The following is a 26,075-nucleotide window of genomic DNA, read 5'->3' as shown; positions in this document are numbered from 1 at the left end:
TCCGAGTATCGGTTACGTTTGTTAAGTCAGACAATTCTACATACAGTTGAAATTTTTCTTTAAACAAGCGCCAGTTAACATTAAGGTTACCATTGGTCCTGAGGTGATGAGGAGCTTGTGGTCTGTCCATCGTGCCTGGAATCGTCAGCTTTGTTCCGGAGGCAATGCTTCTCTGTAGTCGGCATGCTTTGTTCCGGAGGCGATGCTTCTGTTGCCAAATAGCTTTCTGAATTTAACTAGGTAGGTGTAGCAGTCACTCTGGTGCCATATTATGTTATGTTATTTGTGTAACATAAGTCGCTACTAACTGTAGCTGTTGGAAAATACTCCAGTCCTCGAAGTAAGTTGAAAGTATTTATTTAGCAATGACAAAGCTACTAAATGAGTTTGACACTCTGCTGATCTAACTCTAGTAACATAGTAAACTTGACTAGCTGTATAAACTGTACCTAAGCCGCATGTGGTGCCTTGACTGTGATCTTTGCTACACTCATGCCGTTCCTCCAGTCTCTGCTGGGAGTGAGAGTGAGAGCTTGTGTGAGCTGTGGTTTTATAGTGGTCGTGTAGTGACCTCTAGTGGTTATGCCACAGCTGGGTGTTCTGATTAACCCATTGGTTAGATGACTGTCTACATATCATTACACTCCTATGACAGGAGGAGATGCTGAGTGCATTGTGTACAGCAAAGGTCCCCAACAGAATCGCAGCTGTTAGACTTACACCTGAGATACCCACACCTTTAGCCAAGCTGTTCCAGTACAGGGACAACACTGACATTTGTCTGACAAAGTGGAACATTGCCCAGTTGTGTCCTGCGTACAAAAAGTGGCACAAATCCAATTTGACCAATTACGACCCCATGGGTTTACTCTCAATCATCTAATGGAAAGTGTCATTAACAGTGCTATCACGCGACACTTACACAGCAATATTCTGCTCACCAATGCTCAAATTGTGTTCTACCAGGATCACTTGGCTCCAGTTTTCATTATAGACTTGGCCCTAACATGGACATTCGAGCCAAACTCTGTAGTGAGGTAAGAGTTACCGTCTTCATCATAAAGGAAGCATTTAATCAAGTATAGCATTGAGGAGCTCTTGTAAAACAGAAGTCAAGGGAAATCTCTCCACTGGCTTGAGGCTAACTTAGCACAAAGCACAAAGAAAGCTGGTTTTGGTTTCTGAAGGCCAATCACCTCAGTCTCAGCACATCGCTGGAGGAGTTCCTCAGGATAGTGTCCTACCCAACCATCTTCAGACGCTTCATCATTGACCTTCCCTCCATCATAAGGTACAAACTGAGGATGTTCACTAATGATTGTGCAGTGTTCAGTTCTATTTTCAACTGCTCATACAATGAAGAGGTCCATGCCCGCAGATACACACTTCCTATGAATATCGAGCTCAACTGCTTTGGTCATCCTAATGTTTAACTAAAGGAATTTTCATTTAACCCAAAACCAAATGTTGGGCAAGCAGTGGAGGATTCATGCCAGGTGATGGAGAGGTAGAGCTGGGTGTTGAAAGTGCACATAGGGAAGCCAGCACATGTTTGTGGATAACATTGCCAGTCATAGCACAATAGTGAATGCATGATACTAAATTGGAATCAGTGCTAAAAACAGAAGTTTTAGATAGATGGATGAATGGGTGAACTAAAGGATGGATGTACGAGGGAAGTTTTTACACAGAGGGTAGTGGGAGCCAGGAACTTGCTGCCGGGGGAAGTGGTGGGAGCAGATACGATAGTGACTTTCAAGGGGCGTCTTGACAAATACATGAATAGGATGGAAATAGAAGGATATGCTCTCTAGAAGAGTAGGGGAATTTAGTTCAGATGGGCAGTGTGGTCGGAGCAGGCTTGGAGGGCCAAATGACCTGTTCCTGGCCTGGAATTTTCCTTGTTCTTTGTTGGACTCCCATGTTGGCCTGATACCTGATTAGAAGCCAGGCAATTGCAAAGGCAATTGTGTTAACGTTATATTTTCTCCATCCTGCGCCGAATGGGCGAATTCAATGACAATAGCAGTCCAAATGACCTTATGTAACATTACAGTAGAAACCAATTGCTGGGAAAAGCACAATGCCAGTGTCTAAGATCATTGGGACAGTATTGCTCAATGATATCAAGAGACGAAACGTCTGTCTGTATTAGGGGTAATAACAGCTATGTTTACGAGTGGGTGCAGCCTGTATGTTGTGAGGGGATATTTGGCCCTTTGATGTTTTCCACCAGCTTTGAAAAAATATTTTTATTAATGTGTTGCCCCAACAGCTATTAATTCCAATGTTTTATTTTATAAAAAGCGTGAGTATTGTGTTTATTTCTTGACAGAGGTGTTTTTTGCTTGCTGTTCATACCAAGCAGTGACCGGAGTCATCTTACATTTCATTATTAAGCATGTGTCAGTAAATAAATTGTGTCGCCATGAGTTTCAGTCAGTGCCCATAACCAATAGTTTCCCTGGTCAGGACACACAAACAATCTGTTTCCATGCACTGCTCACCAACATGACATACTTCTTATTCATTAAAAGACAATTTATGGTTTGTTGTGATGCAGTGATACTTCCCTCAAGGTTACTGCAGTAGCAATCGTTATACTCTAATGTCACCAGTTGAAGTCTGAGGCCATTACTGCACACAAGATGTCATTTTTGAGCCCGTGGTAAATAGTGTGATGATTCTGCAAGGAAATTACAGTTGCAATATGTTTTATTTTATTTTGGCTAAGCCATCTGTCAGTGCACAAAGAACTGTATTCAATCGGTATTATCAGGACAAAAAGCAATAAATAGTGAAAGCATTTGACATCAGAAGGTAATAGCCAACTGCTTCAGCTGTTCAATTCCAGATGTGAATTAACTGGCAAAAGGTGTCTGCCTGCATTTTGAAAACGTGTGCTGGTCTGTTAATTAGTGACATGCAATATCTCTGCTGTAAATCAAATCCACATCTAGTTTTCCAGGGATGGAATATTTTAAGCAACATTTCACTGATGCTGTTTGGTGAGGCTGTAGTTAGAATGTTACAGCACAGAAACAAACCATTCAGTCCTTCGTAGAGCAGAAGGCTCATGTTTCTCAATGGTGCAGGCCTCATTAAAGGGCTGGAACATTGTAAACTGAGCTGTGCCTCTCAGCCCAGTTTTCTGATGTTAAGGGCTGTGCATGGAATGTCATGTAATTGTGTCATTAAAAGACGTCTACTGTTGGTGAAGATATTTCCTAGTTTCCTTAATAATAATAATCTTTACTGTCACAAGTTGGCTTACATTAACACTGCAATGAATTTACTGTGAAAAGTCCCTAGTTGCCAAATTCCGGCGCCTGTTTGGGAACGTGGAGGTCAATTTAGAATGTCCAATTCACTGAACAACACGTCTTTTTTTGGACTTGTGGGAGTAAACCGGAGCACCCAAAGGAAACACATACGAATACAGGGAGAACATGCAGACAGTGACCCAAGCTGGGAATCGAACCTGGGACACTGGTGCTTTGAAGCAACAGTGTTAACCACTGTGCTGGCAGATTTCCTTCCCCACGGACATTAGTGAACCAGGTGGGCCTGTATGACAATCGACAATGGTCTTCATGAGACTTTTAATTCAACATTGTTACTGAATTTATTATTACACTATTACAGCCTTGGGGATAAGAGCTGCCTTCTTGAAAGTAAACCCACGGAAAGCAACGGGCCCCGAAGGAGCACCTGGGCAAGCACTCAGAGACTGCGCGTGTGTATTCTGGCGAGTGTATTCGCAGATATCTTCAGCATTCACTTCTCCGCTCTGGTCCCCACCTGCTTCAAAAAGATGACCATAATACCAGTACCAAAGAAGAACAAGGTAGCGTGTCTCAATGACTACCGACCGGTGGCCCTGACGTCTGTTATCATGAAATGCTCCAAGCGGCTAGTCATGAGACGGATCAATGCCAGCCTGCCAGAAGGTCTTGATCCATTGCAGTTCATCTACCATGGCAACCGATCCACAGCAGATGCTATCTCCCTGGTTCTACAATCAACACTCGAACATCTCGACAATAAGGACACCTACGTCAGACTGCTATTCATAAGACTACAGCTCCGCCTTCAACACCATCATCCCGACAAGACTAATAACCAAACTCTGCAACCTTGTACTTGACCCCTCCCTGTGCAACTGGATCCTTGACTTCCTCACCAACAGACCGCAATCTGTCAGGATAGGCAACAGCACCTCCTCCACAATAGTCCTCAACACCGGAGCCCCGCAAGGATGTGTTCTCAATCCTCTACTGTACTCCCTATACACACACGCCTGTGCGGCAAGATTCAGCTCCAATTCAATCTATATGTTTGCAGATGATACAACTGTGGTGGGTTGTATCTCAAACAACGATGAATCAGACTCCAGAAGGGAGAAAGATCACTTTGTTGCATGGTGTACCGAAAACAACCTCTCTCTAAACGTTGGAAAGACCAAAGAACTGACCATCGACTTCAGGAAGCGGAGTACAACACACACTCCTGTCTACATCAGTGGCTCTGAAGTGTAGATGGTCGATAGCTTTAAGATCGTGGGGGTGACCATCACCAACCTTCTGTCCTGGTCCACTCACGTTGATGCAACAGTCAAGAAAGGCCAACAACGTCTCTACTTCTTACAGAAGCGAAAGAAATTCAGCATGTCTGCATCGACTCTCACAAACTTCTACAGATGTGCCATAGAGAGTATCCTATCCAGCTGCATCACTGCTTGGTATGGCAACTGCTCGGTCCAACATCGCAAGAAACTACAGAGTGCGATGAACTCAGCCCAACCCATCACACAAGCTTGCCGTCCTCCCATTGATTCTGTCTACACCTCCGGCTGCCTCAGGAAGGCAGACAGCATTATCAGAGACCCCTCACACCTAGACTTTACCCTCTTCCAGACCCTTCCATCAGGCAGAAGATGCAGAAGTCTGAAGACCCGCACATCCAGATATAGGAACAGCTTCTTCCCCACAGCTATGAGACTCCTCAACGACTCTCCCTCGGACTGATCTGTTTCTTGTAAAAACACTATTCACAACGCCCTATGTTGCTCTTGTTTGGCCCTTGTTCTGCACTGTAACCAATCACTACTTGTTGATGTACCATTTGTCAATGTACTCTGTCGATTATTCTTTTGTGTACTATGTACGTACTGTGTACGCTCTCTTGGCCGCAAAAAATACTTTTCACTGTACTTCGGTATGTGTGACAATAAATATCAATCAATCAATTGAATTTAAGTTTTGGCAGCTGCCATGATGAGACAGTATTACCCTGGGCCTCTGGATTACTGGTCTAGTGACAATACCACCATTGTTTATGCAGTATTTCTTGTTTCATTTATTTTAGCTAAACATGCTTTATTTTGCACTGTATTGTAATTTGTTTCTCTTTTTCTTTACTAATGATTAACATTTCCTACTTGTTACAAATTCGAGGTTTGATGAAATGGTTATTTTTTAAACTATCTCTTTTAATTGAAAGTAAAATGGAGAGGGTCAGGAAATCTACTACCAGCTCTGCCCGATGATAGACCGATGTGACCTCTTTACAATGGGGTCCAGGGATCAAGGTCAATTGCTATTGAAACAGAAATGCCAGTTTACACACCTAAACACAAAGAGCACCTGGTTTTGCCATTGCACACCAGAAACTTTCAGGGTCTGATTCAGAGACCATAAATAGAGAGGGAGAAACAGGAATAGAGTCGTTGTCCTGAACAGCAGTGGAAAAGGTTAATTACCAGGCAGAATGCTGATGAAAGCTTATTTTCTGGTCAAAGAGACAGAACCAATGGAAATTTCATGGCACTGGCAGATTTGCCCTGACATGGCCAAGAGAAGGAGTTACTAGAGTGGGTATTGCTGCTGAAAGTCGATTTGGGTATTTTCAAAGACTGCGGGAAATGTCTTTCGACAGGTACTGGACATTGTAAAATCTAGATTGCGACGTCTGATGAGATTTAGTTAAATCTCTGAGGCATTTCGAATGTCTCAACTCTCACGAGATTCATTGAGAGAAGCAAGCCTGCTGGAAGCTGGCAGTATCTTTGGACTGATTCCTGTAACTATTACAATTCTGTAGAGAGTGCAGTCAGCTTTTAAATGTGGCATGGAGTTTTTGAAGTTATAGGGAATTGATTCTCTGGAGTTTCGTGTATCAGTTACCTACTAAGTAATGTTTTAGTTTGTGTTGCTTTTAGTGTGTTTGTTACACTAAAAGTCTTAAAACATGAAAGGTGAGATTCAGTGGCCTGATCGTGCCTGACTTGGTGTCGGGGGAAGGCCGTTGAATTTCGTGAGAGTTGAGACGTTCGAAATGCCTCTCGAGATTTAACTAAATCTCACCAGACGTCGCAATCTAGATTTTGCCCTCACTGGGCATGATCCAGATCTGCATATTTAAATGAGCTGCACCTGGGAGATCTCGCCAGGGCTCCCGTTTAGTACTGGTTTCCGCAAATGTGGACCAATCCTAATGGCACCTGGGGGTCACCCAGGTCGTTAGAGAACCCAGGTGTTTCTTGACAGGGAAGGGTGGCACCCACTTGACCCGGAGTCACAACACAAGTGAATTAACAAATTAATATTAGAAAAATACAGAGAGAGCGAGAGAGAGGAGAGAGAGATAAAGAAAGGGAAAATCAGGGAATCAATCAGCAATCATTCTGAAGTAGATTCAGAAAGTGTGCCCTCCAGAGATGTGGGTGTGCATAATAATTAACATCCATGATGTATTATGTAGAACAAGCAACACTTTGCAACAGCAATCGTTGCACCATTCATGAGGTATGTGGTATGGCTGAGTACTGTTTGCTTGTCAGTTCCTTCCATTTTTTAAAAATATAAATTTTGTGTACTCAATTCTTTTTTTTCCAATGAAGGGGCAATTTAGCGTGTCCAATCCACCTACCCTGCACATCTTTGGGTTGTGGGGATGAACCCATGCACACACGGGGAGAATGTGCAAACTCCACACGTACAGTGACCCATGGCCGTGTCATCAGCGCCTAAGGCAGCAGTGCTAACCACTGCGCCACCGTGCTGCCCATGTCAGTTTCTTTTAAATGTGAAGTTTTTACTTAACCTATTTCCAGATCTTCCTCATTGCTGATGAACCAAATCACTCGTTCTTCCCAGGAGCAGTGCACAATTTTCCTCTGTGAAGTGCCTAATTGAACACCCAACTCATTGAACTATCTATCCATCAAAGAGATGCTGCGCTTCTCTATCATTTGCCCACAGAGCAGTAGTAAACATTATTTCATATGCATCATTATTATCAGTTTATTTATCAGATTTTGCTGTATTAGTAAAGGTGAGGCTGACAGCGCACACTGTTAATACAGGGTAAAACTGACAGCTAGTCCGGCACCTGAACATTAAATGCAAAATTCCAGAAGTTACTTTCAATGATGCCGTGCTCCTCCACAAGCTGAACTTCTGAAGTCTTCACAGAAGGAATCTGCACAGAAATCACTATTTTCACTCAAAGGATAGATGATAAAAGCTGGGCTTCTACAGTTAGAAGTACTAATGTGAGACTTTCAGCTGAAGAACCTCTCTGGCTCTGAAAAAGAATAATTTTATGCATACGTGCATTCCATCAAAATTCTATTCATTCTGCACTGACATTGCTCCAGAAGGGAGTTCAAATGCTTACCTACAGAATTGTTTGCACAAAACAAAATACATGGCCGACCCACACGGCGGACCAACACCGAAAACCTAGGCCCCCCCCCAGATCGCGCACACCTGCGGATCGGTGGGTAGCTTGGCCATCCTGGAGGCCCCCATGAATGATCCCCCCGTCCCCCACAAAGGCGTCCGCAGACTGAGTCGGCATGCTGCCACGCCGAGTTCCCGAAGGGTGGAGCCATGAGAGAACCAAACCATCGGGAACTCGGACAGCTGCACTCGGTGAATCGCCACAGAGGCCTCTTTCAATGACCCCTGACCGGCGCCGCGTGAGACCGCGCGCGCGATTGGCGGCGATTCTCTGGGGACTGGAGAATCGCAGAAGCATTGTCGGACCCGATCTGGGGTTTGAGGCCTATTCTCCAACCCCGGGCCCATTGCGGTTTTGACGCGGAGGCTCGGAGAATCACCGTTCCTTACGTTCTATACGTGCTATACAACTTGAACTGTATTTAAAAGATGGAATTCATGTTGGTCTGGAGCACAAGTGTGCGAGGACACAATATTCTGCAAAACTAGACCACTTTGTCCTTTCTCAGTTTTATTGCTTAATTTACACCATCCTAATTATAACAATCAGCTTAATGACAGTCCCTGGCACAACTCAGCTTGTCTCTATGGATGGGATGATTTTGAAAAGACTTAGGGCGGGTTTGTCCGAACCCCCGTCGGGGGTCGGCATGAATCCCGCCCCCGCCATCCTCCAAATTCTCCGGCCCCTCAAAAATCGGTCCAGCGTGAATCGCGCCGCCCACCTTGGAGAATGGCAGGGACCGGCGCGACTCAATTGGCCCCGGGGCTTCCTGAATACTCCGGCACACGATGGGCCGAAGTCTCGCCCGTTTTTTGCCAGTCCCGCCGGTGTAAATATGTGTAGGTCCCTTACCGGCGGGTCCTGGCGGCGCGGGCGGCCTCCTGCGCTCTTGGGGGGACGCGGGGGGATCTGGCCCCGGGAGGTGCCCCACGGTGGCCTGGCCCGTGATCAGGGTCCACCGATCTGCCGGCGGGTCTGTGCCATGGGGGCACTCTATTGTTCCACACCGGTGGCTGTAGCAGTCCGCCATTGCCGGTGTGGAAACAAAGCCCTCTACGCATGCGAGGGGATGACGCCAGCACATGCTGGTGCTCCCGCGCATGCGCCAACTCGCTCCGGCCGCCGGAGGCCTTTCGCCACCGGTTGACGTGGCACCAAGCCCCTTTCCCGCCGGCCGGTGGGGCGCAAACCACTCCAGGGCGGGCCTAGCCCCTGAAGGTGTGGAGGATTTTGCACCTTTGGGGTGGGCCGACGCCGGAGTGATTCACACCACTCCATCCCGCCAAAGTTGCCCGCCCCGCCGATTACGGCAGAATCCAGACCATAATAATATGTCATGATGCCCTGATGATATTGTGGGCGGTATTCTCCAATCCCGCGGCAGAGTGTCCACGCTGTCATAAACGCCATCACGTTTTACGATGGCGTGAACAGGCCACTCCCACGACTAATTCTGGTCCCTACAGGGGGCCTGCATGGCATTGGAGCAGTTCACGCTGCTCCAGCTGCAGATCCCGGCGCGAACTGTGCGCCGCAGGATCCGCACATGCGCAGTTGCACCGGCGCCAACGAGGACATGCGCAGTGGCCTCCTTCAACACGCTGGCCCCGACACAACATGGCGCAGGACTACAGGGGCCGGCGCGTAGGAAAGGAGGCCCCCAGCCACAGAGGCCGACACACCGATCGGTGGGCCCTGATCACGGGCCAGGCCACATCGGAGGCCCCCCTGGGTTCGGACGCCCCTCCCCCCCAAAGGCCGCCACCTGACCCTTACACGCTGAGGTCCCGCCGGCCCAGAGCAGGTTAGAAAGGCACCGGCGAGATTCGGCTCTTTTCTTACAGCCGCTCGGCCCATCCGGCCGGAGAATCGGCGGGCCGGCCGCGTAGAGTGGCCCACGACCGGCGCCGCACCTACCACTCCGGTGCCAATGCCGCCGATTCTCCGCTCCGGCGTCGGGGCGGCGTGGCCCGTTCGCGGGGTTTGTCCGGCCCGGCGCAGGGCTGGGAGAATCCCTCCCCCTGTGTGTACTTGATACATTAAGTAAAATCAACCAACCTACATTGTTAATAATAGATAACTTGTTACTTAAGTGTATTATATATTTTGAAAACAATGATTTAGTATCCGAATATATAAGCATCATTTATTTTTGCTTTACTGACAGCTCTCTGAAGGAACATTAACACAGCAAACTATTCATGGACTAGAGCCCTTTTCTAACTATTCCATTGGTGTAGAGGCATGCACTTGTTATAAGTGCTGCAGCAAAGGACCTGTGGCAAGGCTTGTTACTCACTCATCAGCTCCCGCCAATCAGCCTCCGCCGCTGGCTGAGAATGTAAAATCAATGAGTGCTAATTTGCAATGGAACTCTCCACAGTCACCTAATGGTATCATTCAAAGGTAAGAACTACACCAACTGCTTGAAGATATTTAGGCAACAGTTCTCGGTAGACTGCATCTAATATAATCTGAATGTAGTTTAGAATTTCTTTTGTGACAAGGCTGAATGATTTAATCCCGCAATTTGAGAAAAGTATGAATTATTTTAAATTTTGTTTCTTGGATGTAACACACGAAGAAAAAAGGGTGATCTCTGTAATTTACATGTGTCGCCCCCCCCCCCATCAAATTTCCTCAAGGTGATGTGTAAAGAGAGAAAACTATTGCCTGAAATTTTAATCTTTAAGAGTTTCAGCCTATAAAATACTTTTTATTTTATTCAGATACAAAAGATTAAGCCTGGCATACTCAATCCAATGTTTAAAGGAGATTTTATCATGTTTAAGTGGATCAGTGCATCCATTTAAATAGTGGATAAAGTAATGTCATAAGTATCAAATATTCATCTCTTAATACTGTGAAAGATCAAATTTTAATTTTTATCTTGCTTTATATATTTTCATACACTGCAATATTTAGGGTAATTTCACTTTGTCGATATCTTAAAGTATCTGAATTTAATTTCAGTTTATTGAACTCCTTTATGTTTCCAGCTATGAGCTCCAGATGCTCACTCCCTGTCCTCAGCCAATGCAACCAATAGCACAGTCTTGTATTGCTGAACACATTAAAGTTGTATACACCGGAAAAGGCCAGAGCTTCAACTTGACAGACCTCCAGCCTTACACAAGTTATAACCTTAAAATAATAAGCTACAACTCAGTGGGCAGCACAGCTTCCGAGTGGATTACCATTACTACCCCGAAAGAGAGTAAGTATAATTTGACTGGTCAAGTGGAATAATAATGTTCTGTTACACATGATCCTTCCACCCCCCCCCCCCCCACCCCAGCATAGATGTGTTAGTGATACACATTTCAAGCAGTTTATAAATAATTCATGTTGCGATAAGATGCAAGCACTTTTTTTTATATTGCTAATGCACATACATCAGAATTTTATTGTGAAATATTGAAAATTTGTACTTGATGATTGACATATAATGATGTTGAACTGACTTTTGATATAGATTGAGTTCAAATGAGAATTGTGCTATGCCTTCTATTAAGGATGAGGCCATAGTTCTAAATTTTGCTGACTCAGTTACATTTTATGCCAATAAACTCAAAAATATCAATTCTTGTGCTCCAACTAGCATTCAAAGCCTCCTCTCTATCAAACCATCTGTAGCTTGTTATACTGCCTGAGACCTGTCGAAATGAATGACTAGTTTAATCTAACAAAAGGATGCTGGTGTCACATTAGATTTTGCTTTCTTTCTTAAATGTCGATCTCTTGCAAACACTCTTAAAGGGGTATATGTAAGGTTTTCAGATAAAATTGCACAAATTTCTTGGATTGACAACTTGTGCTGGTGTCCCTGAGAAAGAGGATTTTTGTCCCTTACAGGTACTTCGCTTTTTAAAAAAATGTCTGACATTTCAATAAATGAATGAAATTATATTTTGTAGAACATAACATGGTGGATGTCTCACTGCACCATAGAGTCATTGCAGTCGCTGACTGAGGAAAATGATGCGTAAATCTGTTCCTCTGACTCCTTGCCAAATAATGCTACTTTCACATTTCCCAATGGAAGTTACTCCAAATATAGACAGTTTATTATAATGCAGTGAACATTATTGCCATTCACCCCAAAGCACAGCTGGGCCCTCTGAACTCTGGTGTGTTCCTAGTGTTGAGAGCTGTTAAAGCAGTGGGATGGTGGTTTGATCTGAATAGGTAAGGTGATTAATATTTAATCGCAGAGTGATACACTCACTAGGCAAAGTGCTAGATTGAATTACTTTTTAAATATTTAAAATGTTCCTCTTCTGCCAGTGTTGCTGGCCACACTGTGCTGCAGCTAATACCATCTTCAAAATATCAACAAGCAGAGTTGGAAGTACCAGCTATATTGCGCACAATAATAATCTTTATTAATGTTGCAAGTAGTCTTACATTAACACTGCAATGATGTTACTGTGAAAACCGCTAGTCGCCACACTCCAGCGCCTGTTCGGGTACACGGAGGGAGAATTCAGAATGTCCAATTCACCTAACAAGCACGTCTTTCGGGACTTGTGGGAGGAAACTGGAGCACCCGGAGGAAACCCACACAGACACGGAGAGAACGTGCAGATACCGCACAGCCAGCCGGGAATCGAACCCAGATCCCTGGCATTGTGAGTAATGACCTTGACCATGTGCACTAATCCAGTGTCAGAGACTCTGGCTTTGGAGAAAGCTGACGTCGCACTGACGTCCCACTGAGCCTGCACCATCCTCGGGCTGAAAAAGGCCAAGGACACCCTCAAAACAACAATTGTAATCGTCTCTGAAACAGCATCCCAAAATGATTTTTAACTAAAATTAAGACAAAAATTATTTTGGAGGCGAGTGGCAAAAAGATTTTACGCAGGACATGGAGGCCGACTCCTCCGGCCGTTCGCTGGCAGCGGGATTCTCTGGTCCCGCCAGCTGTGCAACCCCTTCCGCAGGTTTCCCAGAGGCATGGGGTAGTTTCAATGGGAAATCCCATTGACAGCAGCGGGAATGGAGAATTCCGCTGCCAGTAAACAGCATGCTGCCTCCAGCCACCGCAAAGCACACAGCTAGGGACTGGAGAATCCAGCCGAGGATTTCTGTCATTGCTAAATAAATGTTCTCACAGTCCCAGAGGCTGCTCTCCCCTTTGACAGCTGACTGGTGGTGATTTAACCTGAGGGTCACCACACCTCAGGTGAGGGGCAAGGTTGAGAAATAGTATTATCATAGAATTTACAGTGCAGAAGGAGGCCATTCGGCCCATCGAGTCTGCACCGGCTCTTGGAAAGAGCACCCTACCCAAGGTCAACATCTCCACCCTATCCCCATAACCCAGTAACCCCACCCAACACTAAGGGCAATTTTATACACTAAGGGCAATTTATCATGGCCAATCCACCTAACCTGTACACCTTTGGACTGTGGGAGGAAACCGGAGCACCCGGAGGAAACCCACGCACACACGGGGAGGATGTGCTGACTCCGCACAGACAGTGACCCAAGTAGGAATCGAACCTGGGACCCTGGAGCTGTGAAGCGATTGTGCTATCCACAATGCTACCGTGCTGCCCCAGGCGGGCCTTCATGGATAACGTCAGCCGATACGGAAAATGAGCCGTGCTGTTGGTGTCACTCCGTATCAGGAACCATCCGTCCACCAACTGAGCCAACCATTTTACGTGAATCCAGAATCAAAGTCCAATAGTGTATTCCTTCACAGACGTCGGCAGGCTGAAATGATGGTGGAAAATTCACTTTTCTAGTAGAGTTGACTTCCTTGATGAGATAGGCATGCAGAGATGAGTCAGTCTTGTAGGTCAGGGTTTTTCAAAGTGCGGGTCTCAACCCGCAAGTGGGCCGCGGGCAGGTGTCAGAGGGGTTGAGGAGCTACGGGTCACGATGTTCTGTATCAATCAGCCAGCTAATGCAGTGTTTCCCAACGTCAGCATTCAGAATCCTGCAGGGAAAACCCTGCCTAAAATATCAATTCAGTCCTCTAGACTCTAGAGGGAGCAATTAATTGATGGATTTTCCATAAGTCTCACGATTCCCCCCCCCCCCCCCCCCCCCCTCCTCCCCAATCCACTACCACCACCGTCACCTTCCCGGCGGCAGCGCCACTTCTAAACCATGTGCCGCAAAACGTTTGCCGGATTTCTTCCACTCTCCTGTCCAAAACTGCAGCCCAAGAGTTCGCCCAGATGCACTTCCATCGTCCTGGACATAGATTTCATAGAATTTACAGTACAGAAGGAGGCCATTCAGCCCATCGAGTCTGCACCGGCTCTTGGAAAGAGCACCCTACCCAAGGTCAACAACTCCACCCTATCCCCATAACCCAGTAACCCCACCCAACACTAAGGGCAATTTTGGACACTAAGGGTAATTTATCATGGCCAATGCACCTAACCTGCACATCTTTGGACTGTGGGAGGAAACCGGAGCACCCGGAGGAAACCCACGCACACACGGGGAGGATGTGCAGACTCCGCACAGACAGTGACCCAAGCCGGAATCGAACCTGGGAACCTGGAGCTGTGAAGCGATTGTGCTATCCACAATGCTACCGTGCTGCCCCATGGACCCCACGTGCTCTTCCCCGATGCAGATCAGTTGTCCGGTAGACGACATCAAGGGGACCATACTCCCCCTGCAGCAGAAAGAGCCCGTCATGAAACAGAAAGAGACCATCAGAGAACTCACTGCCAAGCTCAGCAGATCAGTGTATGTCAGAGCCCACAGTGAGTGAGTACAAACCTGGTTGGGGATTCCGTGTGTGTACATATGTGTGTGTGTGTGTATATATTTGTGTGTGTGTTTGTGTTCGTTGTGCTCACGGTGATGGCAACAACAATGTCTGTTGAGGCAATGTCTCCGTGCAGAGAAAAAGCTTGAAACTTTCCGGAGATCTTCTTGCAGAGCGGTTGCTGCTGAGGGACCAGAAGTGTATGTGTCACCGACACCATGGGGGCACATTCAGTGGGAGGGAATCGGCTGCCTTTGCAGCAAGAGCTACATTATTGGAGACAACAGTCTTCACAAAGTCTTATGGTGGGGAGACATGAGCACATCACAATGCCACAATTGAATACCTGAGAAAATAATGTTTATCTGAGAAAACCTTTTTCAAAACCCATTTATCTGATTAATGACAACCAGAACAGTTAGTTTATCAGTTGTCTATGGGTCAGTTTTAGTGTTGTCAGCTTTCATCAATATTGATTAACTTTTTTCTAATGGTGTACTCTGAAGTTGAATAAATTTGCAATAAATAATTGGATTGCATTTAAGACAATTATAAATCAACATTTTAATATCACTATCTTCAGATTTATGGCTGTTCTATTTACAAGAACCACATTTGGTTGTCTCTCCCAGTGATACCTCTTCTTTTTCTCCTCTCCTCAGTCTTCTTCCCTCACTTCTTTGTTTCCTCGAGGCTGTGTCCCACATGAATGCAGGTTCACAATTGTTGGCCGCTCTCTAGTATCTCTCATGAGTAACTATCCTTCATGTGTGACCCTGGACAGTGAGGTGTCATGGATGGGAGGACATCACAGGCATACTTGATCTTGTCCTCACTGAATGTTGACACACATTCAATGCACCAGGGGCTTTATGAAATCTATGAAATCTATGTCCAGGAGGATGGAATATAAAAACAGACAGCTAATGGGGCTAAAGGTAGACAAGTCTCCTGGCCCTGATGAAATGCATCCCAGAGTGCTAAAAGAGATGGCTAGGGAAATTGCAGATGCACTAGTGATAATTTACCGAAATTCACTAGACTCTGGGGTGGTCCCGGTGGATTGGAAATTAGCAAACGTGACGCCACTGTTTAAAAAAGGAGGTAGGCAGAAAGCAGGAAATTATAGGCCAGTGAGCTTAACTTCGGTAGTAGGGAAGATGCTGGAATCTATCATCAAGGAAGAAATAGCGAGGCATCTGGATAGAAATTGTCCCATTGGGCAGACGCAGCATGGGTTCGTAAAGGGCAGGTCATGCCTAACTACTTTAGTGGAATTTTTTGAGGACATTACCAGTGCAGTAGATAACGGGGAGCCGATGGATGTGGTATATCTGGATTTCCAGAAAGCCTTTGACAAGGTGCCACACAAAAGGTTGCTGCATAAGATAAAGGTGCATGGCATTAAGGGTAAAGTAGTAGCATGGATAGAGGATTGGTTAATTAATAGAAAGCAAAGAGTTGGGATAAATGGGTGTTTCTCTGGTTGGCAATCAGTAGCTAGTGGTGTCCCTCAGGGATCCGTGTTGGGCCCAAAATTGTTCACAATTTACATAGATGATTTGGAGTTGGGGACCAAGGGCAATGTGTCCAAGTTTGCAGATGATACTAAGATGAGTGGTAAAGCGAAAAGTGCAGAGGATACTGGAAGTCTGCAGAGGGATTTGGATAGGTTAAGTGAATGGGCTAGGGTCTGGCAGATGGAATACAATGTTGACAAATGTGAGGTTATCCATTTTGGTAGGAATAACAGCAAATGGGATTATTATTTAAACGATAAAATATTAAAGCATGCCGCTGTTCAGAGAGACTTGGGTGTGCTAGTGCATGAGTCACAGAAGGTTGGTTTACAAGTGCAACAGGTGATTAAGAAGGCAAATGGAATTTTGTCCTTCATTGCTAGAGGGATGGAGTTTAAGACTAGGGAGGTTATGTTGCAATTGTATAAGGTGTTAGTGCGGCCACACCTGTAGTATTGTGTTCAGTTTTGGTCTCCTTACTTGAGAAAGGACGTACTGGCGCTGGAGGGTGTGCAGAGGAGATTCACTAAATTAATCCCAGAGCTGAAGGGGTTAGATTATGAGGAGAGGTTGAGTAGACTGGGACTGTACTCGTTGGAATTTAGAAGGATGAGGGGGGATCTTATAGAAACATTTAAAATTGTGAAGGGAATAGATAGGATAGATGCGGGCAGGTTGTTTCCACTGGCGGGTGACAGCAGAACTAGGGGACATAGCCTCAAAATAAGGGGAAGTAGATTTAGGACTGAGTTTAGGAGGAACTTCTTCACCCAAAGGGTTGTGAATCTATGGAATTCCTTGCCCAGTGAAGCAGTTGAGGCTCCTTCATTACATGTTTTTAAGGTAAAGATAGATAGTTTTTTGAAGAATAAAGGGATTAAGGGTTATGGTGTTCGGGCCGGAAAGTGGAGCTGAGTCCACAAAAGATCAGCCATGATCTAATTGAATGGCGGAGCAGGAACGAGGGGCCAGATGGCCTACTCCTGCTCCTAGTTCTTATGTTCTTATGTTCTTATTAAGAGGAAACTAGATGATTTACTTTCCCTTCTTTGTCTGAACCAAGAAATCTTCAGTTTTTCAAATACTGCCTTGATTCAGGATAGACCGGGTTAGAAACCCATTATTCCTCAGGTTTGGCCAGTGTGGGTCCCGAAGTTTTGGCCAGTGGGTCCTGGGAAAAAAAGTTTGAAAAACATTGTTGTAGGTGATGGTACAGGAAGTCTTGTAGAAACAGTGTAGATGGGAGCTAGGCATTCAAACCTGGATAGAGTCCCTTTTTTGTGCTGCTGTTTGGTAGATGGAAAAATGGTCAGCTGAGCTTTGCAGCTACACACGGCAATAATGCAGGTTTTACCAGCTGATGTGGGGGTGGGGGGGAACATACCACATGGCTACCACCTTTCCATGTCAGCTTGGAAAGTGGGTATATTTGGGTATCTGAGGTTGTTAATTTTCCAACCATGAATAATTTGAAAGAGTGTTTGCAGGATGCTTTGTCCTAGCAGACTGGTAGTCACCAGTTAGCCAGCCTGTTTTCTGAAATACAAAAGTTCCCTTTGAATATTGTCTCTGCACTCAACAAGGGTCGTTAATGTCCCTTCAGAGATGATGAGGTACACGTTTTCCTGATTCTGTCAGATTAGCACTGTTGTTCGAAGGTTGCAGCCAGACATCTTTCAATCATTTAAAAAAGTAATTATCCATTTTTTTAATTTTAGAAATTAGCCTTGAGGATTATATTTTCATTAAAAATATAGCGTGTGAGGTCTCAGCCCCATTATATAATATTTTATGTTTACTTGGTCCCCATTGGGTAAATGGGACCATAGGAAGATACTGAATCTGCAGTTCAACAAATCCATCAGTGACCATGGAAAGAGTTTTACTATTTGAATGACTTTCTTAACTATTAAACACTGCTGGTTAGAAATCTGTAGTTGATATTAATAAAAAGGAATCCTGAAGTGGGGGTTTGGTGTGAATGAGATAGTTAATCAGGTGCTTGAATCATGATGTCCAGTTACTTCATGCCTGGTCCTAAAAGGGAGAAAGCGCACAAAACCATAATGCCTATTCATCAACATGACTGTAATGCACAGTACAGTGCAAAAAATGCCTAATGACTAGCTGCACAATTAGTAGGGTCTCAGTTTTGTCTTGGCTAGCATGACACACAACTAACCTGCATCTCTTAAAGGTAGGTTGCCCCTCCTAAAGTGGACGTGCATTCTGGTGATTGACCAGTCTCAGAAATGCTTTAGTGCAAGGTAGAGGTGAGCAAATGGAAAGAGAGCACTCCCAAGTTTTCAGATGCAGCATTGGGCACCTTAGTGATGGAGATCAAAAGGAGGAAGGATGCCATGTTTCCACAGAGGGCCAGAATTCCTTTAAGGCATATCCTGTGAAAGAACATTATCCATGGAGATCAATTCCAGGAGCCTATCCCTAAGGATATGAGTGCAGTGATGGAAAAAGATCAATTACCTCATACAAGTTGAAGTTAAAACTCACCACTATTCTTGGAATTCCCCCTATACCAAAAAGGGTCGATATTCTAAATGGTGAACAGGGATTCTCACTCCCTGACTCCGATGCAGGCTTCGGTGGGTGCTATTCAGGTCAAACTATATTTTCAAGTTATCCCCCGGTATAACCCATACCTTCACCGAAGAATTTTCCCTACTTACCCCTTAGTAGCATCGATGTCCTGGGTCCTGCGTTGCTAAGTAAGTAAAGTAGGCTAATAACCACTGTTTCAGGTTAAAACTTTTAAATTATTTTATTATTATAATTTTTCTTTTAAAAGCTGCAAACATTTTCTTTACAGAAAGGTAAAAAGATCTTGCTTCTGGATCCTTCTGGTTGGTTGAAGGAACCTTCAGGCCCAACTTGACAATCAATCTTCTTTTTAAATTCTGGTCTTCTTTAGATGTATTCGCTGGTGAGCTCGGTTGCTATGTCCTATCCTTCCCATGTACCGAGCTGTGAGAGCTGGCTCTGCTGGCTGTCCCCTTTCTTTGGGTTTATATTCTCTTTCGAACAGTTATTAAGTTTTAACGACTTTATTGTAAATTAGCTTATTTCACTTTGATTGTAAAAAGTATCTTTGATCTAAACATTCTAATACAACTAAGTATTCATTTTGGGCATGGCCTCAGCCCTCAGATCTGATTACATTGTCCTTTGTGATGTTCAAAGTTCCTTTGTGATATTCAAAAAATGCTTTGGTTTCAATAGGTGTTACTTTTAATTCCTGTCATTTCAGTAGTTTAATTTTTCAATTGTCCCCAGCTCATAACTTTGCCTTTGATTTTGACTTTAAATTATGATTCTCGTAGACAGGTTGTCTCCAATTTTCTTTTAATTTACTTGGTATTAGTAGAATTTCACACTTAGAATTGACACCAAATTCAACTGAACATCATCCTTTCCTTTCCAGCTGTTTACTAAGAGAGTTAATTTCAATGAAGGTGTGAAACTTTTGCTTTTAGCTGTATGCTAAAATTTCACTTGGTTATGACTTGAAAGACATGCCTGTTTTAAACATTTGTTTTAAACATTCGTCACTTAATTAAATTGAAACTCTCATCCATGCTTTTCCAGATGCTTCCTAAGATAGTTACTTTCAATGAAGGTATGAGCCATTGTTTTAGCTTAATACAAGAATCCTGTGTGTTTGCTAAGCCTGCTTGAGAGAAAGAATCTGCATTTTATTATCCTGTCCTTTGCAGCTGCTATTAACCTTTTGTGGGATCTTTCCCTGTATCCTCTCAGGTTACTCTCAGACCAGCTATTGCCAGACTTCCATGTTTCAAATGACACATTTTTACGTATTTTCAACAACAAAATGATCAAGGTCAGCGAATGCAACTTCAGAGGGCATTCTTCTACCTGCTGCACCATTCTGCTTACTGTCCAGTATCCCTATCACTCGACCATCAATAATTAAGACTCATGCCTAACATTCAGTTGCTCCACCTCACCTTCCTGTAAATACCAATTCTGTAGCTGCATGCCCTCTCCTCAAAGTTTCCGCATAACCCCAGCTATTTAGCTTTCTCAGGCACATCACCCAAACATAGCACACACACTGGGAAAATTAGTGCCTTAGGAATGAGCTTTTACCCTTCAATATAAAACTGTTTTCAGCAAATGTGGATGAGAGAAAAATGGTTTTGAAGGCAGGAGCAGCTTTTGAGGCATTGAGGTGAAGCAGAAAGAAGGTGATTTGCGATTTGTGGTGTTGTGACACCTTGGGCTAGTGTGCGGTCAATTCCAGCCCCACTTGACCCTGAGCCACAACACAAGTGAATTAACCAGTAAATTCTTAGAGAAATACCCGAGGTTGCCTGATGATTAGTCACCAGGTTTGTATGTTTAAACATAATTAGTTTATTTATAACAAAAACCACAATGAAATCTGCAGCAAAGACAACTGATTATCTAATTCCTAATCCCCGCACTTTAACTTGCCCCTACCCTCTGTATACACACACACACACACACACACGCGCACACATAAGACAAACAAACACAGAGGGGAAGAAGAGGGGTAAAAATAAACATAACTAAAAGGGGGAAAAAATATTTGTTTCAGGTGGGTGTTTTCCAGCACTTAATTCCTGTTCAAACCATGGGCGGGATTCTCCGCAGACCGTCGTAACGCCGATTTCCGGCGAGAAAAACCGGTGTACATGACTCCGGTGTGGGGGCCTTCTTTTAGGCCGCTATTCTCCGTTCCCGGAGGGGCCAGCAGCTGACTGACGCGATACGCGTCAGTTTCACCAGCTGCGGAAGTGGTGAGACCCGGCGTTTTTTGGAGGAGGAGAGAGACTGACCCGGCGTTTGGGGGGGGGGGGGGGGAGAGAGACAGACCCGGCATTTGGGGGGGGGAGGAGAGAGACAGACCCGGCATTTGGGGGGGGGGTTGCGTCATCGGGGGGGGGTTCCGGCATTTGGGGGGGGGTTGCGGCATCGGGGGGGGGGGGGTGGTTGGGGTAGGGGGCAGCGGCGTACAGAGGGGGGGCGACGGTGCGTTGGCCCAGGGCATCCGTCGCCCCCCCTCTCTGCACGCCGCTGCCCCCAAACCCCCCCCCACCATGCCGCAACACCCCCCCGATGCCGCAAACCCCCCCCCCCGATGCTGCCCCCCCCGATGCCGCAAACCCCCCCCAGATGCCACAACCCCCCGATGCCGCAACCCACCCCCCGATGCCGCAACCCACCCCCCGATGCCGCAACCCACCCCCCGATGCCGCAACCCCCCCCGATGCCCCCCCCGATGCCGCAACCCACCCCCCCCGATGCCGCAACCCACCCCCCCAATGCCGCAACCCACCCCCCCGATGCCGCAACCCACCCCCCCCCGATGCTGCAACCCACCCCCCCCATGCCGCAACCCACCCCCCCCATGCCGCAACCCACCCCCCGACACTGGGGGGGGGGGCGACGGTGCGTTGGTCCAGGGCATCCGTCGCCCCCCTCTCTGCACGCCGCTGCCCCCAAACCCCCCCCCACCATGCCGCAAACCGCCCCCGATGCCGCAACCCCCCCCCCGATGTCCCCCCCGCTGCCCCCCCCCGATGCCGCAAACCCCCCCCCGGATGCCGCAACCCCCCGATGCCGCAACCCACCCCCCCCCATGCCGCAACCCACCCCCCGACACTGAACGGCGTCAACCATCATCAATGGTTGACGCCGTTTTAAAGCAACTGTGATTTTCGCCGACGTGACCCATGGCCACGTCGGCGGGACTTCGGCCCATTCGGGCCGGAGATTTGTGGAATCTAAAAAAAAAAATGAAATCCCGCCGGCGCCAGCTGTTTTCAGAGGCTGCCGGCGGGATTTGCACAGCGCCGGTTTTTGGCCGGTCAGAGATTTAAAAACCCTGCGGGAGCGGGAATAACGCCGCTGCCGGCCGATTCTCCGACCCTGCGTGGGGTCGGAGAATCCCGCCCATGTTTGGATATGGTCCATGGTCAGTCCAGTATAGATTATTTAGAACGTAGAACATAGAACAGTACAGCACAGAAAGGCCCTTCGGCCCTCGATGTCGTGCCGAGCAAAGATCACCCTACTCAAGCCCACATATCTACCCATACCCGTAACCCAGCAACCCCCACTTAACCTTTTTTTTATAGGACACTAAGGGCAATTTAGCATGACCAATCCACCTAACCAGCACATCTTTGGACTGTGGGAGGAAACCAGAGCACCCAGAGGAAACCCACGCAGACGCGGGGAGAACGTGCAGACTCTGCACAGACAGTGACCCAGCCGGGACCCTGGAGCTGTGAAGCAATTGTGCTAACCACTATGCTACCATGCTGCTCTTTAAGATCTCTGTAGTTTCAAGAATACAGCACTCACAGCCTTTCTGGAAGAGAGTCCTGGTCTTTGCCTGACGCCTGTAATGGTTGCCTGTAGATTCATTAATTCAGATTCTCTGCAGCCTCAGGATCCATAGCCTTTCTGCAGAGGGAGAAAAAGCAGGTCCTTATCTTCCTGTGTCGAGGAGTCAAACAGAAACTCTGTGGGACTCTGAAAACAATTCCACTGGGACAGGATCCAATCGCCATCTGCTACCAGGCAGAGTGCGGCCTTTTGGGCCAATTCATTGCCCCCCCCCCCCCCCCCCCCCCCCCCAGCCAATCAATCAAACCGAGTCCCAGCCCATCTCTTTCTCTCTGGTGCCGACAGGTCTGAAACTCTTGTTCAAACTAGCAGAATGTTCTCTCCTGTAACTTTGGAATTCCTCATTCTCTCTGCTGCTTGACTGAAAGATACATGTTCATTAATCACCCATGCATCAAAAGTGATAACGGAAAAATAAAAGAAATGGGAAATAAGGGAATAAACAGGAAATACCCTTACAGTGGATAAAAATGAGAAGCGGGAATGAATAACGTTAATTAAGAAAAGGGAAACCTGGAGCCTACAAACTGTGCGGGAAGAATAAGGGACATGACAGGGAATCGAGCCTTGGTATTCATGGTAAGATCACTATACTGCCTAGACTGTAGTCAGCTCCTGGAGAAAATGTTCCTTATATTCACATGATCTGCCACCTTCCACTCTGTCGTCTTATCAAATTTCCCTGGGTGCTGCACTGCATCCATGGGGAAGAGAATTTCCCTTTCTCACAAATTGCTCCATTGGCATTCCCACTGTTGTATTTCAAAACATCAGTGTACCGCTGAAACTCTCACTGGCCCCAGGCACCTTCCTGTAGCTCCACACTTTTGCTTCTTTGTTCTGGCCAAGAACAAAATCACCGTAACTTTAAGCTACTACACATCATGGGAACCTGCAGCAATGCTTGATTTCAAATATCCTTACTTGTGAGCTGACTATAGGAAGCACATTTTGCACTGACAACACAAGCTATTAGGAGCTGGGTTCCCCATTGACTCCTCCACACTGCCGCTGCTCTTTCTATTCCCCCTCTTGTCACTTTCACCAGGAAGACCAGCAATAGCCTTATCAACAATAGCGTTATTCAAAAAATACTCCAGTGATGGAGAGTCTGAGGGAAGGGCGGAGGTGATGTGGAGTTTGAAGGTCAGTTTAGGATTAAATAGGATGCAAGTTAATGCGTGGTATGGACATTTGGGTGCTAAGCACCACTTGAGCAGAATGTGGATTGGACATTTTGACAATGTGGATCGCAAAATGTTATTTTAATTTTTGCATAAAATGCTTTGACCTATTTATGTTTCATATGTCTATATCAATGCACTATGTCTCACTTTTCATTCTTAATCTTCATTTATCATTAATATGCACACCATGGTTTCTTTTTATGCACATACTGTAATAATTTGGTAATGCCTTTCATCAAAAAATCTAAATTCTGAAACTGATTAAATGGATATGTGATGTGTTTGATCATGGGAAATCTTAAAAGGAAGTATTCTAGCCTCTGAAATCTTAGGTCGCAAAACTGGGCTCCTTTGCAACACTGTTTGTTACGACTGAAGCCCAGGGAAAATAAAATGAGTGGACTGTCCACTTCCAGTGGGACCTGCACCGATTTCCATTTTAGGAAGAATGGTAACACGGGTGTGTCATGCATTCGCCAGATTGGGATGTCAGTCAGTGTCTAATGCTGATTTGAACATGCATTCAGCTACACGAGGAATCTCACCCCATTAGTGCTATTAAAAGATTTGAGATAACTCGACTGCTCAGTTAGAGCTCGCCAATACTCATCAGAGCATATTTCAGATTCATGGTGACCAGCTGAATCCTACACAATCTGCGAACATGAGGGTACAGACCTTGCTACCAGACCTATGACAAGCACCGGAAAAGGGTGAAGGGAGGGAGGAGGCATTTGAGGCACCGTCACTCCAGACAGACGTTCCTTGAGTTACTGATCAGACTCCGGTTCTCTGAAGGTTTTCCCAAATCACCATTGCTCCACAATTCTCCACTTTGTGCAACATTTATAACAATAAATATAGAACTATCTATTCTTTCTTGTGAATATTTTCTCAGTGCCTTTGCCTGTCCTACTGCTCCTAGACAGTTCCACCCCACTGGCTGCAGCACGGCTGGTAGAAGGCTGCTGACTTTCAAAGGGGGACTTGCAGTTGGACCTGTTGGACACCTTCAAACAGCTCTAGTCTTCAGGGAGGAGCTTTTGACTGCACCAACTTGGCATGGTTTTTTAAAAATAAATTTAGATTACCCAATTATTTTTTTCCAATTAAGGGGCAATTTAGCGTGGCCAATCCACCTACCCTGCACATCTTTGGGCTGTGGGGGTGATACCCACGCAGACACGGGGAGAATGTGCAAACTGCACATGGACAGTGACCCAGAGCCGGGATCGAACCTGGGACCTCAGCGCCGTTGAGCAGCTGTGCTAATCCCTAGGCCACCTTGCTGCCCAACTTGGCATGGTTGACAGTTCTGGCTGATTGGGGCACTGGTGGAGTGGCAGTGGGGAGCACAAATGCTGTTAGCCTAAGAGAGGACAACAGGTTTATACATCCAGGAGCCACTGGCAGGGAGGAAGGGGTTACATCTCAGCCATCCCAGTAACCTGCTGCATCACAGAATTGTGGGCTGCTATGAATGACGGCAAGCCACTTTGAACTCTCGTAACTATAGCCATGATACCTGTAGCCTGAGCCAATGTGACACCAAGCTCAGAGGTCATGACTTCCATCTGAGCTTCACTTCCAACACTGAGCTGTTGGGTGCGATTTAATGGAAACATTTCTAAGTGTCATTTTGGGCATGGATGGCGGGATGTTTCTCGATGGCCTCGTTGGCGAGATCGCTGCTCCTATTTAGTGGCACATAGTGCCGGAAATTAGCCTCATGAGCTTCTTGCCATTACTTGCTGTCTCGCCCTTTGATTGGCCGAACAGTGGGCCCCGATCGCGGGTCAGGCCACTGTGGGGGCACCCCCTGAGGTCCGATCGCCCCGCGCCCCCCCCAGGACCCCGGGGGCCTGCTCGCGCCGGCACCAGAGGTGTTCCAATTCCCGCCGGTGGGAGAGGCCGTTCAGTGGCGGGACTTCGGCCCATCGCGGGCCGGAGATTCGCCGTGGGGGGCACGCCGATCGGCGCAGCGTGATTCCCGCTCCCGCCGATTCCCAGGTGGCGGAGAATTCCGGCCACGGCGGGGGCGGGATATACGCCGGCCCCGGGCGATTCCCCGACCCTACAGGGGGTCGGAGAATTCCGCCCCCGTTCCTTGCTTTGGAGATGCCAACCTGGCCAGGCTTCTGGACATTGTGGAGGCGAGGCAGGACATCATATTCCCTCGAAGGGACAGAGGACCAATAGCAGAGTCACGATTACCCCCTGGGAGACAGTGGCAGCGACTGTCAGTGCGGACAGCATCACTAGGAGGACCAGCATCCAATGTAAGAAGAAGACCAATGACCTCCACTGAGCTGCAAGGCTAAGTTACCACCTCTCTCCTGGCATCAGTTCTGACTGCCACCCCTCAAATTCCCAACCCCACCCCTCACAAATCATCTCGCACTGTCCCCACATCTGATCTTCATGATTGCTCCTCAACACCCCCTAGCACCCACCAGCACAACCCTT

General features: G+C 46.5%; 1 protein-coding gene across 4 annotated transcripts in view; it reads left to right on the top strand.

Annotated features, from left to right (window-relative positions):
- ush2a (Usher syndrome 2A (autosomal recessive, mild)) overlaps positions 1 to 26,075 on the top strand; it is a 1,354,742-nt gene that overhangs the window by 1,292,744 nt on the left and 35,923 nt on the right. For all 4 annotated transcript variants that reach the window (XM_038811752.1, XM_038811743.1, XM_038811716.1 and 1 more), the window contains 2 exons: positions 9,917 to 10,155; positions 10,749 to 10,966. In XM_038811752.1, the coding sequence (XP_038667680.1) occupies positions 9,917 to 10,155; positions 10,749 to 10,966 (457 nt within the window). The remainder of the gene's footprint in view (positions 1 to 9,916; positions 10,156 to 10,748; positions 10,967 to 26,075) is intronic.

The sequence above is a fragment of the Scyliorhinus canicula genome, chromosome 1 (assembly GCF_902713615.1).
Source record: "Scyliorhinus canicula chromosome 1, sScyCan1.1, whole genome shotgun sequence".
NCBI lineage: Eukaryota > Metazoa > Chordata > Chondrichthyes > Carcharhiniformes > Scyliorhinidae > Scyliorhinus > Scyliorhinus canicula.
The sequence above is the reverse complement of the archived record's forward strand: the minus strand, read 5'-3'. Positions and strand labels throughout refer to the sequence as shown.